Here is a 19,855-nt window from a genome sequence, read left to right as displayed (position 1 = left end):
TTTCTTTCTCTGAGCCTCAGTTCCCTCATTTGTAAAGTGGGGCAAGGAGTTCCTCTCTCCCAGGGGGCAGTGAGGACCAGACGAGCTGACGCACAGAAAAGGAGTGGGGAAAGAAGTGAACGGTGGCCCCCAGACCCCTGGCCTTGGCCTGGCTTTGGCTCTGCTGTCCTGGGGACCCTGCACTGCCCTACCCCAGGGCCCTTCCTGGTCTCCCTGTGAGCCACACCCCCAGCGAAGGGGGCAAGGGCCTGTAGTCACAGGCCAGTGTCAACAGCTGTGCCACAGTGTGAGTGCATGAGGGCAGGAAGAGGTACCGAGAGAGACAGACAGAGACAGAGCAGGTGCCTCGCTCAGACCAGGGCCCAGACCCAGGCTTGCCCCAGGCCCCCTTGCTGTTGGGAGGCAGGGCAGACTTCTCCATCCGGCCAGCTCCAGTTTGGAGCAGCTGAGGACTTGTGACAGGAGAGTGACAGCCTACCTGCAACCCCACTGGGGTCTTGGGGATGGCCTAGGAGGCTGGTGGGGTGCTGGGAGGTGGGGGCCTGGGTTGGGATCCAGCCCTGGCACAGCTATGCTGTCTCAGGCTGGTCAGGCCCTCTCAAAGCCCCATTTTCCTCCTCTAAGCAATGGGATGACTGTGACATCGCCTGACTTTGACTTGCAGGGGAAGGGGGAGAATTGGCACACGGGCTTCTCCCAGGGCTGGCTGGCAGCTCTGTTAACCCCATAGCGTCCTCTAGAATCTCCCAGCTGAGCTCCTGGGGCAGGCGCACGCAGGACAGCTCGCAGTAGGTTCCTCCTGAACAGCACTGAACATGAGGGGGACGCCAGAGGGGCAGGGGACTGGGGCACCCCCTGTCAGCACCCAGAGCCTGGGCCAGCACTGACCCGGGGAAGGGACCACTGCGCCCCACCCCCTACACCACCCCCTCCCCACTGAGCATCCCGGAGGGTCTACCTGCAGAAAGCAGCAACGAGAGCACGGTGAGCACGTTCAGGGACTGCCGGCCACAACTGGTCATCGTTTGGCTTTCATCGATCCGTCGAGAGCCGCCTGTGTAACGAGATCCGGGAGAAGCCGGGTGTGGGCTGCCTTGCCGGCGGCGGGGGCAGACACTGGCTTCGTGGCCGACAGCGGGGGGCAGCGGGGGGCAGCAGGGGACAGCGGGCAGGGAGGCGAGTTTGCCGGGAGCAGGGGCCGGGCCGTGGATGAGAGAAACGCCACCATCCAATTTCCTTTCTGGAATGAGTGACCTTCCCCCACCAGTCAACTGTCACCTCCTTTTCTCTTCACGGCAAAAGAAGGCTTAATCAAAGGAGGACGGACGCTCAGGTGGGGGAACAACGGCGGGCTGAGGCTGGGGGGCAGGCGCCGGGGGGTCACGGGAATGAGAACGGCTGGTTAGCGGGTCGGGTTTGACGAGAGCTCGGGCGCCTCCCGGGTTGGCGGGACCTCGGTCCCCGTGCCGTGTCGCTAACGGTGACTTCCAATAACCCTCAACAAGTCCGCGCCGAGCCGGGCACCTTCCAGCAGCGAACCAAACAGACAAAAGCAGAACCGAATGGACGCTGTCGCTGCCCCGGCTTGCGCTCTGATGAAGAAGGCCGACAGCACACAAACACACAGAGGGTACTTAAAACGCTCCGAGGCTCCTGGAGATACGCCCTAAGGGACCAAACGCAGGGACTGAAACAGGTACCTGTCACCCACGGCCACAGCAGCATGAGTCCCAATAGCGAAAGGTGGAAGCCAGCCACGGGTCCATCGACGGAGGAGTGGACCAACACGCTGCGGTCCACCACACAATGGAATATTATTCAGCCTTAAAAAGGAAGGAAATTCTGACACCTGCTACAAGACGAACACTGAAGACATTACGCTAAGTGAAAGAAGCGACACACAGGAGGACAAACGCTGTGTGATTCCACTTGACTAGAGGAGTCAAATCCAGAGACAGGAAGGAGGATGGCAGCTGCCGGGGCTGGGGGAGGCGGATGGGAGTTAGTGTTTCCTGGGGACAGAGTTTCAGTGTGAAAAATTTCTGGAGACGGACGGTGGTGACGGTTGCACCACAGTGTAAATGGACTTAACGCCCCTGAACTGCACACTTGAAAATGGCTACAATAGTAAAGTTTATGTTATGTATATTTTACCACAGTAAAGAAAGTGATGAAGGGAAGTGAGGCAAGGTGCACGTGGGAGCTGAGAGGGAGCAGCTTTGGACAGGGCAGCCGGGAGGGCCTCACGGCAGAGGTGACGTCTGAGTAGAGACTGAGTGAGGCGGGCACAAGGGCGTGGCTCTTTGGAGGAAGAGTGTGCAGACCAGGAGCAGCAGCTGCAAAGGCCTGAGGGGGGAGCAGCCGGGAGGCCTATGGGGGACAGTGGGAGACGGTGGGGGGGGCGGGGCGGGTAGCAGCAGGCCACCTGAGGCAGGGCCTTGGCCCTCAGTGGCCGCTTTAGATCAGGTTGTTGGCTCAGGACAAGCTGAGGGGACGGGTGACCTCCCTATGGAGGCAGGGAGGCTGGGGAGGAGGCCCGTGTCCTCCTTGTGAAGGGCCCCACGTGGGCTGTAAGCTGCATGTAGCCGCGGGGTGGAGCGGAGACACGGGAAGGGGATGAATCTGCGATCACCGACTGGGTGCCAGGTTCTGGGCCAAACGAGCTCCTGCCCACCACTCTCTCCCCTCACTGTGGGGTGTGAATTGTGTCCCCCAAATTCACGTGCCGCAGCCCTAGCCTCAGGACCTCAGAACGGGCCCTTACTTAGAGACAGGGCTATTGCAGATGTGTGGGGGTCGTCCTGGAGGAGGGCAGGCCCTAATCTGACCGCTGTCCTTACAAAGAGGAAATCTGGACACAGGCACACAGGGAGAGGCTGTGAAGATGGAGGCAGAGAAAGGGGCGATGTGTCTACAAGCCCGTGAACGCCCGAGATCACCAGCCAACCCCCAGAAACTGCCTGGAACGGTCTCCCTCAGAGCCCTCGGAAGGAACCAGGCCTGCCGACACCTGGATCTCGGATTCTGGCCTCCAGACAGTGAGAGAATAGGTTTCCGTCGTGTCAGCCCCCAGTCCGTGGGGCTTTGTTCCCGCAGCCTCAGGACACTACCAAACGCCCCACACGGGGACGTGCTGGGACCCACACTGAGGTGTGGAGGATGCTCACCCGCTCACCTGGGTGAGGATGCGGATGCCTGGAGAGCCTCGCAGCCCGCCCCAGTGGAGCTCCTGTGGGCCCTCCCAGCCAGGCTGCCCCCACCTGCAGAGCAGGTTTCTTTGGGCTCCCTGCCCCCTCCACCCTGATTCGGATGTCAGTTCCACCCTGCCCCCTCCCTGGGTGAGGCCCTCCAACCCCTGGGGAAAGGTCCCAAGGCTGAACACACACTGCAGAGATTTGCTGCCAGAGAACGCCGTTCTGGAAGAGGAGACTGGGGCCGTGCGCCACCCACAGGAACGGCCCCTCTGATTGCCCAGACCCTCCTGGGGCACCCGCTCTGGGCCCAGCCCTGGGCTGGGCTCCTGGGGCCACCAACAAGCTGCCTTGACCTCGCCCTCAAGAGCTCACAGCCTGGTCAGGGAGATGCAGGGTGCCAGGGGCTGCTCTTCTGAAGTCTGAGCCAGAATAAGAGAAGGGGAGGGCGTGGCCGTAAGACGAAGCCGCAACACCTTTATATGGTGATTACTCTCTGTGACTTCCGTGTCCGCCCCTGGGGAAGGGGCCCTGCTCTCTCTCCACGCAGGCCTCCCTGCTCCCACCGGGAGCAGCTCTGCCCCCATGGGCTGTAAGCTGCCTAATCGCTCTGAGCCTGGGCCTCCTGCCGGCCTCCCTCAGGGCCCTCTTGGGAGGATGAAGGAGATTAAAGCATTTGAAAGTGCTTAGGAAAGGATTTCTGGGGAAACCTAAGGATCAACCTGGAAAATGCACTGCGGGGAAGGGGAGTGACAGGTCCTCTGAGATGACCCCCCCGACGTGGCCCCATTCTGCAGGTGGGGAAGCCGAGGCCCACTGAGGGCTGAGATGGGTCTCCAGACTCCAGGCCCTCTGGCCCCTGGAGGGCTGCTGGCCCACTTATGGAGCCAGGGCTCAAGTCTGAGGGCTGGTGGGTTTGTTGAATGAATGCCAGGTGGAAGGGGGCTGCCATGCATCTAGCCCTCCCTCTTGCTACCCCTATTCCCTAATAAAACGCTGTATATATTGGAGGGGGCTGTCACTCACACCTAGGGTATCTTCTTCTAAGGCCTGTGAGTCCAAATCCTGTACCACCTTAGAAGCTACTCCAAAGCCACCTCATCCAGGAAGCCTGCCTTGATTCTGTCACCTGGAAGAAGTTTGTATTGTATTCCATCTCTTCTTTCATTAACGTGTTAGTTCATATACTCACTCACTTATTCTCTCAACATCCACTCGCTGACCCCCACTCGGGAACAGAGCCTGGGCTGGGTTCTGGGGACACGGAGGAGGGAAGTCCCTGCCCTCAGGGTGCACCCACAGCTCCGCCTTATGTGATTGGCCCCCCGCGCCCTCCTCTATCAGGCCATGAGGGTCCTGGGCCAGGGCCTGCCAGCTGGGGGCCATGGCCTTGGAGCTCAAGCTCCGAATCCCGCAGGCTGGGGGAGAATCTGTCCCCTGTCCAGCCGGGCACTGGTCTGCTCAGTCTCCCCGGCCCGGCCGTGCCCCCGCCCCCACCGGGGCTGCCCAGGGATGAGTCAGTGGGCGCCGGAAGCCACAGCCCTGTGTGCTGGACAGGGTGGGGGGCTGCCCTACCTCCCTAGGCCCCCGGGCAACTCAGGGGCCAGAACTGAAGGCTGAATCTGCGGTGGAAGAAAAACCCACCGTGCGTCACCGGGACGTTATATAAAAATTCCATTTCTAACCACCCGAGACAGCACAGCTTAGAAGCCAGCCGCCCGTCCCTGCTGGGGCTGAAAGCGGCTTTGGAAACTCCGTGGCCTCGGTGGCCGGCGGCCCTGGGATCCTGGTTAGGTTTCCCGGAGAGGGCCAGCCTCAGAGGTCACGAGTTCAACAGCCCCGACGTTGACGAGGTCAAAGCCCTCAGCCAGCCCCTCCGTGGGGTCTGCAGGGGGGCCTGGGCTCAGGGACTATGAGTGCAGCTGAGGAGGGTGGGTCACTCCGTCAGGTACACCACCTGGGACCCCCCATGGGTGACGTCTCCAGCAGCAATGGGAGCGGGGGCTGAAAGGGTGAGCACCCCTCCTCCCACCCAGCCCTGCTTCTGGGCGCTGCAGCCGCAGGGGCTGCTGCCCTGGGTCCGGCTGAGTTCTTCCCGTGTACTGGACTCACTTTTCACTGCGTCATCCCTGGTCAGCCCGATGAGGGAAGTATTAAACCTCCATCTCGTAAAGAAGGCAATGGGCTCAGAGAGGTGCAGTGACTTGCCCAAGGTCACACAGCCACTCAGCGGCTCAGACAGGAGGCCAGCCTGGCCTCCAAACTCGCCCTTCCTCCCAGCACTGTAGGAGCCTCTAGGGCCTCCCGAGGCCCTCCCGATAGCACACGTACCACAAACGGTTTAGATTTATCGTACCGGATTCTATTTCTTTGAAAATTGGTAAACTGCTCACAATGGTAGCTGGCAGCCAACAACAAAACTCAAATAAATGGAAGAACATTCCGGATGAGTGGGACTCCCCGAGCTCTGACCGCGTCCGGAGTCACGAGTCAGGCACGCATCTCTGCGGTCCACCCCTCGGGTCAGCCGGGGACTGCTGTTCCCAAATTTGAGGATTATTTTTAAACACCGAATTTGGCGAGGCTGGAGAGGAGAGGAAGGAGGGCATGTGAAGAGAAACAGAGCTGAGGAAGATGAATTAAACCCCACCGGGAACAGCAACAGATCTGTTTGCGCGTCGGCTGGGCCAGCGGGGGGGACAGGGCGGGGTGAGGGGGACGGCGGGGCCCACAGCCTCGGTGCTGCGCAGGAGGGGGTCCACAGACACCCCAGGCCTGGCGGCCGTTGGCCTGGTGCCTGGAGGTTGCGCATCCTCTCTGCACGCGGCGGACCCTTCTCCACCCACCGCGCCCTCCCCTGGGTGTGGCCAAGGGCAGCACCTCTTGCCTGGACCTTGTCAAGGGCAGCCTGGCCTGGAGGGTGGGCCCCTGGGCTTGGGCCACGCTGCCTGGGGCCAGTCCTGGCTCCACCATTCGTAACCACACCCCCGTGTGACGGGGAACAAGTCTCCTTGGCCCCGGAATGGGAGTAACAATAGCGCCTAATTCACAGGGTCCTGTGACATTCGAAAGAAGTGACGCATCAAGCCCTTGCACGGGGCTGGCGCTCATGGGTGGTCCTCGGAAGGCTGGCGGTGACCCCTCCTTGCTGCTGGCTGCTCTGCCCCTGCCCCACCCTCTAATCCAGGTCCTAGGCAGCCCCCAGGGCCAGCTTTCCAAAATGCCCATCTGACCACCCACCCCCATCCTAGGACTCCTGGAGGCCCCGGGTCCAAATCCACGTCACTCTGAGGCCCCGTGCGGTCTGGCCCTTGCTGCCACCCCCTTAGTCTCTCTGCTCCTCAAGTTCAGCCCTCCAGGATCTGCCTCTCCTCTGGGCCTTTGCACATGCTGTTCCCCAGGCTTGGGATACCCTTCCCCTCTCCTGCAGCAGGGCAGCCTCGACCCAGCTTTGGAAGTTCCGCTGGGGTGTCCGTCTCTCAGGAAGATTTTACCCCCTGAATCTCTCCCTCCCCTGGGTGGGCTCCCGAAGCTCTGGCCCCTCCCTCACCCCAGGGGCAGGCTGGGTGGGATTCACCCGTGGCTGGCCTCAGAGGGAGCATGCTGCCTGCCGCCTGCTTGGTTTGCGTCCTGACTTGAGTGCAAACCGGGAGACGGCGGGGGCGTTGGGAACACAGGCCCTTGCTCTGAGGCCTGGCCCTCCTTAGACCGGGGCCACCTGAGCCCTGAATTTCCTGGCATCGAGAAGAAAGAGGGACACGTGAGCAGTTACATGCCTGTCACCCAAACACGTCCCTCCTTGCCCCACCCTGTGGGGTGCAGGGGGAGTGGGGGAGGCGGACGGGGCGGCTCTGTGGCCAGCCCCACGGCGGGGTGAGGCAGGGCCTGGCCCCAGCACCTGGGCGCCGGCGGCTGGCCACAGAGCACAGGAGTGGGGCCTTTTGCTCAGGCTGGCCCCTCCCCCGTGTCCCTCTCCCCAACTCACATGCCCAAACCAGGCCAAACACCACCTGGTCCACAGAGCGGCCTCGGTTACCCACCTCCCCACCCCACTGTCCAGGCAGTTCAACGAACACCCAACGGGCCTCTTCTGGGCGCCAAGCCCAGTGCTGGGTGCGGGTGGGGGGACAGCCACAAACAAGATGGACCAGGCCTGGCCACCGTGGGACTATGGTCTGGGGGACAGTCATCAAGCACTACTCCATGAAGAATTAGTAATTACACTTGGGCGTTCTTCCTCTTCCTAGTAGCACGAGTGCCACGACTTGGTAATTAAGGGCCGGGCCCTTCAAGGCCTCACAGACAGTCCTGCGGGCAGCAGGCGCCCAACGGGCGGGAATTGGAACTGGCAGTGGGGACAGGCACGAGAGCCACTGAGCGCCCACCAGCCTGCTCCCATGAGACGAGCTCATCCACTCCCCCCAGTCCCCAGGCTGTGCTGCTGCTCCCGGGGGCAGGTGGCGGGTAAGGGGCAGAGACTCCCCAAGGGGCAGAGCCAGGACTCAAACCGCGCTCGCTCCTGCGCCCTGTCTACACTGACGGTGAGTGTGTTCACACCCTGGCAGCACACGAGCGCACACACATCCACACACAGCACACACGTGCATACGGATGCGAGCGCACACTGTGTCAGCAGCGATGTTTAACCTCCGGCAAGTTCCCGAGGCCTTTCCTCGTGGGCAGACCGAACCCCGAGTTTGTGAACTTTGTTTTCAGGACAACGTCCACTTGCGGGTTGTGAAGTCTGGGAAGGAACACTTGGGGAGGCGCCACACCACGTGAAACCAGATCGAAGCGTGTCCTCGGGGTCCCCCGTGCCCGCGGGAGGGAAGTAGGGTGTGTCCCCTTGCTGCGCTGGCCGGGCCCAAGGGGGCCGGAGCACACGCACGGAGAAGGACAGGCGTGTTCACCCACAGCTGGGGCTCCAGGCTGCACGGCCAGCAGTAACGGCCACTGTGGACTGAGGCCCTGCTGGGGCCCAGCCCTGCGTCAGCCGCCCTCATTTCACATCACGCCGGCCCCTGGGGTCCCGTGTTGTCCCATCTCGATGGCCTGCACCCCTCTCCACGCAGACCTGCAAGCCGGAGCCCGGCCCATCTACTCCTCCATTTCCTCCTCCCCGAATCAATCCAGCAGCATGGGGTCCCCTGCATCACTCGTGTCCCCCCAACCCATCCTCGCCTCGAAGCCAGAGAGCTGGCTTTCAAAATGCACACCCCATGGCCTCACCCCTGATGAAACTCTCCAGGGGCTTCCCACGGCGTCAGGATAGACTAGACTCCTGCCAGCGTCCTGCCCCTGCCGGGGCCCACCGTCCAGCCACACTGGCCACCCTGCAGCCCCTTCACCCTGCCCCCCAGGCTGTGCCCCCTTCACCTGGCAGATTCAGACAAATCCCCCGGAGCCTGTGTCCTCCAAGAGGCCTTTCCTGACCCCTGCACGCAGTCAGGCACCTGCCGTTCGCGCTCTGCCTGTCCACCTTGCCCTCGACCACAGAGGGCGGTGTAGAGCAGCATGCTCGGTGCAGTGGCTCTCCGAGCAGCCTCTGTCTCCTCCACTAGACTATGAGCAGGACAAGGGCTGGGACCCAGGACCGGTGACATAATTTGCAGGGCCCGGTGCAAAACGAAAAATGCAGAACACTTTGTCCAAAAATTATTAAGCATGTCTAGACAGCGACAGCAGAGCATTAAACCAAGCGCAGCCCTTCTGAGCTCGGGGCCCTGTGCAACTGCTCGGATCACACACAACAGTGAAGCCGGCCCTGCCAAGACCACTTCGTTTTGCTCATTACTGTATGCAGCATCAAACCTGGCACATAGTAGGCACTTTATGCACCACTGTATGCCGCATAAGGCCTGGCACATAGTAGGCACTTTATGCACCACTGTATGCCGCATCAGGCCTGGCACATAGTAGGCACTTTATGCACCACTGTATGCCGCATCAGGCCTGGTACATAGTAGGCACTTTATAATAAAAACACTTGCTGGATTGGCGAACGAATGTACGCATCATCATCTCCATTTTTCAGATGACTAAACTGCAGCTCAGAGAGCCCAAGCAAGTCGCCTAGAACTGGAGGGTGGCAGGGCTACGATCTGAACCCAGGTCTGTCTGATCCAAACGGGGCTCTCAGTGGGTGCCAGAGGTGACGCCCAGGCTTTGGAGCCAGTGTCCCCTGGCCTGGAATCGGAGTTCTGCCGCTTACTAGCTGGGTATTCTAGGCAAGTTCTTCACTGGCCTCAGTCTCCTCATCTATAAATGGGAACCACAACTCCCCTTCCTGGGGTACTGAAAGAAGATGGAAAGGACCAGAGGGGCTGGCAGGGCACCCCCCACATCTAGTCAGTGCTCCATAAATGGATTTTCTGTGGGGTTGCCCACTCTGTCATTTCCAGAGCCAGAGGTTTAGGTGTCTGAGAGGTTCCCGTGTGCCCACTAGCAAGGGAAAGTGTGTTTGAACGCCGTGCCTGCATGTAAATGTCTCACGTGCTGCCCCTCATGCTCCACTGGTGCCCTTCGTTAGCACTGATTTCCTTCCGTCCTGCCTGCTGCCTAATCGCTGCCCTGCCTGGAACGAGCTCCTTGGGGTGGGGGGGACTTCTGTGCCTCAGTATCCCCCTCACCATGCTTTGCACACAGTAGGTGCTGAGTAAATGTTTGCTGCCCAGAGCAGGAACTCCATCAACACTCACTGGCCTGGACGCCAGGTTCACTTTGTTGCAAAGAGCAAACTTCCATGTGGGAGCAGCAGAGACCCAGGCAGAGGCCGTACTGCCACGTGCTGGCTCCTCCCCTGGGACAGGGTGTCAACTTCTACTGCCACCACCACCAGGAGTGACCTTGGGCATCAGCCTCCCGTGGAAGCCACTTACCTCAGCCAAGAAACCCCACTCCAGGGCTCTGGTGGACAGGTCCCCTGAGGCCAGGGGAGCCCAGGTGGGATGGCTCAGAGTCCTGGATCTGCAGCCCCGTAACCCACTGTCACCCTATGATAACAGCTGCTCCACAGGGCTGCTGTGGGGCCAGGGGAGGGGAGAAGCGTGTCTGCAGACTGTCACGTGGGGCGTTGGCATGAGTGTTATAATCAGAACAGCGTACAGGTACCACCAACTTGGGAACCACTCCTGCCCCCCAAGTCCCTCCTTCGAGAGAACATTCCAGTTTCTCCAGTAGGGCTGGCCTTCCTCAGAGGCTCCCCCTGCCCACCCCAACCAGCCTGGCCCCAAGTTCTAAACTCAGCCTGTTTCCTTGCTCCCTTCCTGAGCCCTCGCCCTGGGCCAGGCCAACACTCACCCAGTCCTCCTGTATGCACTTTCTGGAATGTCTGAGGTTGGCACTGCGGCCCTCCCCATTCCACAGGGGGGAAACTGAGACCCTGGGAAGGGAGAGGTCTGCCCGAGGGCGCACAGCTGGAAGAGGCTGGGCTGGAAATCCCAGTCCCTCAAAAGTCCCTGGATGCTCTGCTCTCCTGTCGGGGCCACACCTGGTGGCAGGCGAGGGCTCCCCCACCCAGCCTCAGTTTCCACCCGCCCCGGGTAAGGGAGGGCTCAGCTGAGACAGCTGCGGGGCCTCTGCGACTCCACAGCCCTCGGCCTCTATCCATTCTCCCAAATTATTTGGCTGCACCATGGAGATAAAACAACCCCTGGAAATCCCAGCGGCATTTTTTCCCACTGGAGAAACACAAAAATATCACATGAAGAATGAATCACTTCAAGTGTCAGGGCAGGAAGAGCAAAGACAGGCCGCAGGACGCCTGTCGGACGGAGGGCCGCTCTGGATTTCTCCCCCGACTCGAGGCGGTTGTTTCTGCCTCCCTCAGTGAGAGGGGGCCTGGCCCGGGCACCCACCTTCACCGGGGAGAACAGAAGCCAAAGCCAAGCCTCAGTCCCCATCTGTAAACGGGGATACATACCCACCTCGAAGGGGAGTTGGGAGGGGTGAGGAGGTGATGGAGGCACTCATTCATTCATTCATTCATTCCATACCGAGTGTGACCCATACTGAGTGGGCACTGCAGACACTGCTGTGGGCTGAGCAGACCCGTCCCACCCCCGTGAGGCCAACCACACACCCACACGCCTCACTCAGGGTGTCTGATCACATAGGAGGCCCTGACTTGGTCTGGGCTGAGGGCACCCCGAGGAGGCTGAGACTGACAGGTAAGCAGGCCTTATCCATACCAGGTGAGAGTGGGCCTGGGGGACAGAGCAGCCCAGCAGGTGCAAAGGCCCAGAGGTGGGACAGAGATCGGGAAGGAGGCCAGGGCAGCGGGAGCCGGGGAGGGAGAGGAAGGGCGAGGGGGCCGGGGCAGCAGGCAGGGCCCCCGGTGGGGAGCACTCCGGGCACACAGTAGGTGCCGATGGGCCTCTGCGGGGCCCACCCCACGATTCAGGGGAACCCTTGTAAATGGGGGTTTCAGCCCTTTCAGCTGAGGAAGGGGTGGGGAAGCAGAGGAGAGGGCAGGGAAAGTGGAGGGGGCAGGGGCGAGCCACTGAGCACATACTGTGTGCCGGGCACTTCTGCACATTCTTATTTGGTGGGTGAGGGGAGGAGGGAGGCGCTGGCCCACGCTCACACAGGGGCCAGCAGTGACCCGCGGTGGCCCCGGGGTCTGTCCACCCTGTCCTCTGCCTGCCAGCCCGGCGTGCGTGTGGGAAGAGAAGGCCACCCCGGGGAGGAGGGTGGGAAGGGGAGACGGGAAAGTGCGCAGCGTCCGGGGCAGCAGTCACCAGGGCAGGGCTCCTGAGCTGGCTGAATTGGGAAGAGCTTGTAGGGAGAATGGGGGGGTAGGGGGAGTTGGTCTAGGTCAGACCCTCACGCTCCTCCCCCTCTGCCTCTGTCCTCCCTCCCTTCAGGGCCTCCTCGCTGGTCCATGAAGCACGGAGCTTGTCTGAGCATCTGACCTTCTCTTCGCACCCACCCCCTATGCTAGGCTCTTGACATGAGGACACTGAGGCACAGAGTTGGTCAGCAACTTGCCAAAGCCACACAGCCTGCAGGGGAGGAGCCTGGACTTGAGCAGGTGGTCTGGTGCCAGCGTCTGTGTGCCTCCACGGGGCTCCCAGCCCCGCTGCCCAGGGCCTGTTCTCCCTCCCTCCCCGGCACAGCCTTCAGTGTGGCCCCTCACGTTCCTCTGTAACCGAGGGTCATTCTGTGGCCCCGCCCGGCTCCTCCCCCAGGCTGGGGGCTTGTCTAGGGCAGGGACCCTGGCACGTGGCCGGGCTCAGCGAGGGTTTGCTCCTGAAGGAGGGCGAGCCTTGGTGGCGAGGATCTGAGAACTTCCATGGACATCCCTTACCCGCCGAGCTCTGACTCAGAGACCAGAAACCCCGTCCCTCCACAGCGGCTGGCCCTCCCCACTCTCTGCCACCTCCCACCCTAAACACCAATAAAAGGAGAGCATCTCGGTCGGGCCTTGTAGAGGCCACGGGGCGTCCTCCAACATGGGCCAAGCCGCTGTGCTGGAAAGAACTCAGCTTGTTCCTCTGGGCGGGGAGGGGGCAGGGAGCTGGAGAGCCGAGGCCCCACAGCCACTGTGGGGAGCCCAGCTCAGGCCCAGGCCTGGGGCCGCCACCTGGTGACCCTTCCTCCGAGCCAGGCTCCCGTCTAACTGCCTGTATCTTCACAGCACCCCGTCCAGAGCCCCATTTCACAGATGAGCACACTGAGGACGCTCCCTGCGAGGCCTTACAGCCAGGAAGTGGCCAGGTCGGGGTTGCCGGGGCTGCATCTGGGCTAATGCTTCACACATTCGATTCGTGCGAATCCCCTCCCCAGGCCCTCAGGCTCCGCTGGTCAATGCGGGTCAATGATCAACGGCCCAAGCCACTTCTCCCAACCGGGCCCCACCCTGGCAGGTGCATAGCGAGTGCCTTCAGTCCCCCCATTGGCCCTGTGAGGATGGAAACTGAGGCACAGAGAGCCTACAGGGTCGGGGGGCAGCGTCCACCTGACTCCAAAGCTGGGCTGACGCTCCTGGCTGTTCCCACTTCTCATAACCCCTCGGCCCACCCCACCCAGCGGCAGAGGGACCTCTCTGCCAGAGGGGGCTGCCCCTCCCAGCTGCTGCTGAAACACTTCAGGTGACCGTCTGGACACGGCCAGAGGACCCGCTGGCCTCCACAGCCACGTCTCTCCTCTCCCCAGGCACCTGCCCCCAGCCCACCGCCACCTCCACACCCAGGCTTTGTGCGTCCTGGTCCCTGTGCTGTGCCCTTAGCTGGCTTTTCTGTCGTGGGCAGTGCCATGGGTGGCATTTACAGCCAGGCCGTAAGGGAGACTGGTTTCCTCTCCCTCCCATCACCGGAGGCCTGCCGTCTTGAGCTGGGCCAGAGATAAAGCCCCCTTCTTGTCCCTTGAAGCCACAGCTGCTCTGCTTACGCAGACAGAGGCCAAGTGGACTGGCCTGAGTGCCCCTTATCTAGCCACGGGGCATGTGGACATGGCAGCCCAGAGTGACCGGTGCTGCGATGGGGAAACCAGGGGGCCGTGAGAGCCCAGGAGAAGCGCCTGACCCCTGGTGGGGTTGTGGGGGTGGGCATTCATTTAACCCTCACGATCAGGAGGTGCTGTGATTATCCCCAATCTACACACGAGGAAGCTGGCGCAGAGTGTAAGTAACTTGTCCTGGGTTGCCCAGCCAGTTTGTGCCAGAGCTGGGACTCAGCTCAAACTAGGGGTCCGGCAGTGGTCTCCTGCGGGATGAGTAAGAGCAGGAGGGCGTTCCCGGCAGAGGGTCCAAGACACACAAGGTGGGGCTGAGGGTTCACTCAGCGCAATACAAACGGGCCGGGTTTTCGAGTAGCGCTCACCAAGGTAAGGGGCAGCCCCTCCTGCCTCCGGTCTGAGGTCCACCTGGCAGCAGAGAACCAGAAGGAAAGGCTCTGACCTTCGGGTCTGAACACTCAGACTCAAGTCCCAGCTCTGCCACTTCTCAGCTGTGTGACCCTGGGCAAGGCCCTTCACCTCTCTGAGCCTGGGCTGCCTCGCTGTTTTTAAGCTACTGTTCAAAGCGAACCTCCTGTGTGCCAGGTCCTGAGGCCCAGGACACATGAAAGTGTAGCAATATCTCCCCAGCTACTCCCCAGGACTACCCTACACAGTAGGGATTCCTTCATCTGCCTTTGGCCGAGGCTGGATCACGACACAGACCCGCCGGCCTGGCGGGCTGGGGCGAGGGGCACCTGGAGGGAGGACCACCCCACAGCAAGCTTGGGAGGCTGCTTTCCCTACAGCCTCTTGCGCACAGTGGGTCCGCAGCGACTGTGTGATGAACCAACACCCCTCCTGGGCTCAGAGAAGGCCCTGCTGGCCGGCGGGCACCAGGTACCAGAATGTTCTCGGCAGCACTGTTTATAAGAGGAAAACCCTGGAGACAACCCAAATGCATAGACGGGAAAACGCATCGCAGCACGTCCAAACACTGGGACACTCCACAGCTGCCAGAGTGAACCATGGCCACACCAGCGTCACAGGGCGTTTTAGCAACACAGGGCAGAGGGAGGAACGTAAGTCCCCGGATTAAACTCGGCGTGATCCACTCATAAGGCTAAAAAGAGCTGAGAAACACGTACTTCTGAAGAGTGCACATGGTTGTGACGAGGGGGTTGGGAGTGATGGAGGGCCCTGGGGGGACGGGGCAGAGAGGGCACACGGGGCCATGTTGGGCAGTGGGTTCGAGGATGCTGATCCCTCGTGCTGGGATCTTCCGATTCCAGTAAGGATTTGTCTCCACGTGGGTTCTTGGCCTCCTCCTCGTGAGCCCCAGCCCCCTGTCCCTTTGCCCAGTGCCTCGGTTTCCTCACCTGTAAATTGGGGACACCCAGTCATGAAACGTCTTCCTAACTCAGCGATTTGCCCTGTACATAAACCACGCACAGAGCATCAGTGCCGCCTCTCACCTGCCTGGGCAGGCCACCTGGCCTCTGGGAGCCTCGGTTTCCTCCTCTGTGAGGGAGTGCCCTGCCCCCCACCCCAGGTCTCGGGAGGATGAGGGAGATGAAAAGCATGCTCTGCCTAGGTGCCCTTGACCATTCACAGTGACTCAATGACCCAGGGACGGCAGGATGGGTCTCCGCCCAAGGGGGGCATGACACCAAAGAGGTGTTAGCAACTGACACACCACAACCTGCCAGCTGCTCTGCGGGGGATGGGGACAGCAAAGCCCCCACTAGGTGCCCAGCGCTCTTGGCCGTGCCCTTGACCTCCGACCTCCCATGATGATTCTCCCCCAACCCTAGGAGGACGACGGCATTCTGTGACTTGTTGAGGTGTCCCTGTTACAGCAGGCCCCGGTGTGGAACCAGACGCAGAACACACCAAGCCAAGTAGCCAGCTGGGACGTGCTGCACCCTAGGGACGTGTACGTGGGGTGTGTTGTACCTGGGGCGTGTTGTATTGGGTGTGTTGTACTCTGGGGTGAGGTACCTGGGTCAAGTGTGCAGCATGGGGTGGGGGCACCAGAGCTTATCAGCTTAGGGTCTTGGAGAATCAAGGGACCTCTCAGACCTTCAGTTTCCTCTTCTGCCCAATGGGGATTGTGTTAAGAGCAGGACGAGCTGAACGGAAACTGCTGTGAGAGACCCCGGAGGTGGCCGGACCAGGGGTCTTGGAGTGGGGTCCTGCACCTCACCTGGGGGCTGGTTGGAAATGCAGGATCTCAGGCCCTCCAGGACCTGCTGGATTAGAACCAGGGTGGGGGTAAGGAATCTGCATTCACCAGCTCTCCAGAGTCTTCGGATGCACACTCAAGTACGCGACCCCCTGGGCTGGATCAGAGGGCAGGAGAGTTTCTGCAAAGGGGCAGACGGCAGATATCATTGGTTCTGCGGGCTGTCTGGTCTTGTCGCGTGGCTGAGGGTGTGTTTCGGTAAAACTTTACTAACAAAACCAGGCAGCCCCAGTTTGGGAACCCCTGCGTCAGACCCTCGATACCCAAAGTACACTCCACAGACGAGCATCATGGGCATCTCTGGGGGGAGGTGGGGTCTGGCTGGAAATGCAGGCTCCCGGGCCACCCCGCCTGCTGGATCAGAGGCTGCTGGCTAACCGGGCACCTGCGAGTTGGAGAAGCCCTGGGCCGGGGCACACAGGGAGCAGGCCGCAGGTTCTCCAGGCGGCTAACAGGCCTTGCGGGCTCCTTCTGGGTCTGATAAGCGGGGCTGCGCGGCAGGGGGCTGGGGGAGGGGCGCTGCCCAGCGAGCTATAACAAACCGCGGCACCAACACGGCTAATTGGCAGCAGCTGCTGTTGCAACCAGAGACTTGTCAGCTGTGATTAAGCGAAGTTGCCTTAGGCCAATCTACTTCAAAATTATGCAAATAGGGCCGCGGCAGAGACCACAGCGACTGCCGGCCGGCGCGGAGCCCAGCCGGCTCCCCCACCTGACCTGGCACTCTTAACCCCCGCCGCCGGCCCGGGGGCCCACGTCCACCGGCATCACTGCCGGACCGGCTGGACTTCTGGGGCTTAGCGGGCCTCCTGCCCACACTCTGCTTCGCAATGGGCACCAGAGCTGCTGAGCAGGAGGCGCGCCAGCAGCTCCAAAAAGCCAGGCCAGGACCGAACGCCCCTCTTGAAAGCGCCGGCTGTCCTGCTGGTTAGCCGGACACCGGCCTGAACTAAGCCAGGGACACTCCACACCCAAGAGGGCTCCCTGGTGGCAATGGCTGGACAGCGAGGGAAAAGGTCGCTTCCAAAGGTGGCAGGAAGCAGCTCTCGGTCATGGTCCCCGAGCACCTGCAAACCCTCGCTCCCCCCACCAGCTCTCCAGGGCCTGGACCTGAACAGACAGCGGCCTACCCCCACTCATCTCCGCTCCTGGGGTCCCTGGCACCCCCAATTTTTGCACCCCAGAATGAACTCCTCAGCCATCCTGGCCCTGTGGTCCCCATTTGGCTTTGCCACCTCCCTCTGCCGAGCCCTCCCAGGAAGAACGAGTGGTCAGCCACGGCATTGGTGTGGGGAGCACAGGGGGTCCAGGAGGGAAGACCCCTTCCCACAGACACAGACTCCTCGAGTCCTCGTCCCCGTCTAGGAGGATGGCAGTGTCAAACGGTCTTAGGAGATCCCGAGGAGGCCGGGCTCTCAGGCCTGAGGTCACCATGCCCAGCGCTGTCAGGTGTCTGGTTGGAGCTGGAATCAGACCGAACTACTCGGAGCTGGTTCACTGGATTCTTCTCTTCCCGTCTGCTCCCCGCCTCCCAGCCTGGGGGACCCTCCCCAGCAGAGCCAGCACCAGCACCTGCAAACCCTCGCTCCCCCCACCAGCTCTCCAGGGCCTGGACCTGAACAGACAGCGGCCTACCCCCTCTCATCTCCGCTCCTGGGGTCCCTGGCACCCCCAATTTTTGCACCCCAGAATGAACTCCTCAGCCATCCTGGCCCTGTGGTCCCCATTTGGCTTTGCCACCTCCCTCTGCCGAGCCCTCCCAGGAAGAACGAGTGGTCAGCCACGGCATTGGTGTGGGGAGCACAGGGGGTCCAGGAGGGAAGATCCTGCTTCTGCTCTGTCCGGCTCAAGCTGGAGACCCATTCTGATTCTCAGTTTGCACTCTGGGAACAAAAGAATCGCTAATCAACGTGTCTGCCGGCATCCACGCAGCGGCCGGAGCCCTCGGACCATCCTCCAGGTGGGCACTGAGGACTTGCTGACACCGAGGATGCCTGGGAGGGAGCAGGGGGCGAGGGGCAGAGCACAGGCCCACCCCCGCCCCGCCCAGCAGGGAGTCCACCGAGGGTCTGGGCAGAGACCAGCGCAGGGAGACGCGCCTTCACCGCGGGGGTCCTCTGTGGGCTGAAGGCGACTCCCGGCCACTGGCCACCAGAGCAGGCTTCCTGCTCTTCAGAAATGAATATCGCTTAGAATGGGGAGAAAACGGAGAAATTTGACAGCACAGGGTGGCATCCAGGTAAACAGTATTACGGAGGTCTAATTAATGCCTCTTTGGGGAATGTTGGCTCAAAAATTCCTGGGGAATGGAGAGGTGACATCAAAAAGCATTTATGACAAGCCCTGTCGGCAGCAAACCCAATCAGAACTGGGACAGAACTGAGTTCTGTCTTCCATCCACCAGCCTTCCCCTCCCCCGTCCACCACCCCTCCCCCTCCCCTGTCCACCATCCCTTCACCTCCTCCGTCCAGCATCCCTTCCCCTCCTCTATCCACCAGCCTTCCTCTCCTCCATCCATCATTCAGGCAGGAAACTTTTATTGAGCATCTACTATGGGCCAGTCTCAACCCAGGCCCTAAGGATACAGGGCTGAACCAAACACACCATCCTTGGCATGGAGATGCCTTGGTCTGAAGTGGCTCGGGGGATCTACACACCTCTCCCCCATTGTCTGCAGAGGAGGGACCTTCCTCAGGGTGCCCATCTTGGCTATGTCCACATCTGAGGCCCCTGCAGACTGTTGGCTCCCCAAGGCTGCAGCCAGGCCGATGCCCCTCTGAGACCCCTGGTTGCCAGCCCAGAACTGGGCGTGGAGGAGAAGGTGGCGGGGAGCGAGCCAGGCCACTGGTGGAGCGGGCAGCAAGGAGGTGAGAAGCCCTGGCCACGGCCTCGGACAGTCCGCAAATAAACTCCAGCTCATCCCTCTTCCCCACGGAGAGGGAGAGAAAATAGCTTTCACACTATATTTTCTGATTTTTTTTTTTTTCACTTCACTGCTTCTAAATCGATCTAGAACAGATTGTCCAATTGTTTGAGTTACAGGAGAAAAGTCTTCTAATCCTTCCTCGTCCTGCCCAGAATCGTGCCAGGCCCTGGCCCCTCCCTGGGGACCCCGCCCCCAGCCGGGCTCCAGGTGGGCGTCCGGGGCTGCCCTGGGCTCAGCTGCTGGCCTGCAGACCCACAGGAGACAGACGGACAGGGCCTCACCCGGGTGGGGGGGTCTGCACTCCCAGGTGGCACTCACACCCAGGACCCACTGGAAACATCCCATCCCTGGAAGGGAAGGCTCTGCTTTCCGAGGAAGGACCAAACCCGCCGGGTCCTGTGGGGAGGTGGGGCCCCACGGGAGCTGGCAGCCTGGGTGGTGTAGGAGGCTGCACCCTGCCTTCCTCTCCCATCAGGAAAGTACTCTGGGTGCTGGGCTGAGCCACACCACGTGAGAAACTGCGCAGACCGTTGTTATCCCCGTTGAGCTCAGCACCAGGGCAAACAGGTGTCACCTCAGGCACCTACAGGATCGACTGTTCGGGGTTGCCTGGGGGGCTGGGCGGGGCACATCCTGACTCATCATCGATTAGCAATGTCTGCCCTAGGCACAGCAGTGGCCGGTGGTGGCACTCAAGCCACACATCTGCCATCCTGGGTGCAGAGTAAAGTTCAAACTGCTTAACTTGCCCGAGTCCTCGGAGATCAGGCCACTGCCGACATCTACAGCCTCACCTGCTCAGTTTTCCACAAATGCCATGGGACAGTCTTGCTGCAGTTCCGGAAGTTTCCCAAACTCCTTCCTCTGGGCTCCATGTGCACTGCTCCCTCTGCCTCAATGTCCCCCCACCCCTTGCTCATCAACCTGTCGACATACCCCCCACCTCCTTCGGTGCCGCCTCCTCTGGGAAGGACTCCTTGATGCTCTGCTCCTTTCCCCGGGTGGAATTGCACCCCCCCATCCTCTGTCATCACCCACATCTGTGCAGTCCCTTACGC

General features: G+C 61.2%; 1 protein-coding gene across 1 annotated transcript in view; it reads right to left on the bottom strand.

Annotated features, from left to right (window-relative positions):
* Positions 1 to 19,855, bottom strand: part of SHISAL1 (shisa like 1) — a 75,262-nt gene that overhangs the window by 45,603 nt on the left and 9,804 nt on the right. The window contains exon 2 of the mRNA XM_087448567.1: positions 959 to 1,054. Coding sequence (XP_087304693.1) covers positions 959 to 1,022 — 64 coding nt within the window. The 5' untranslated portion in view covers positions 1,023 to 1,054. The remainder of the gene's footprint in view (positions 1 to 958; positions 1,055 to 19,855) is intronic.

Source organism: Ceratotherium simum, chromosome 25 (assembly GCF_057802395.1).
Source record: "Ceratotherium simum simum isolate JZ-2026a chromosome 25, ASM5780239v1, whole genome shotgun sequence".
Classification (NCBI taxonomy): domain Eukaryota; kingdom Metazoa; phylum Chordata; class Mammalia; order Perissodactyla; family Rhinocerotidae; genus Ceratotherium; species Ceratotherium simum.
Note: the sequence above shows the minus strand (reverse complement) of the source record. Positions and strands in the feature narration are given on the sequence as shown.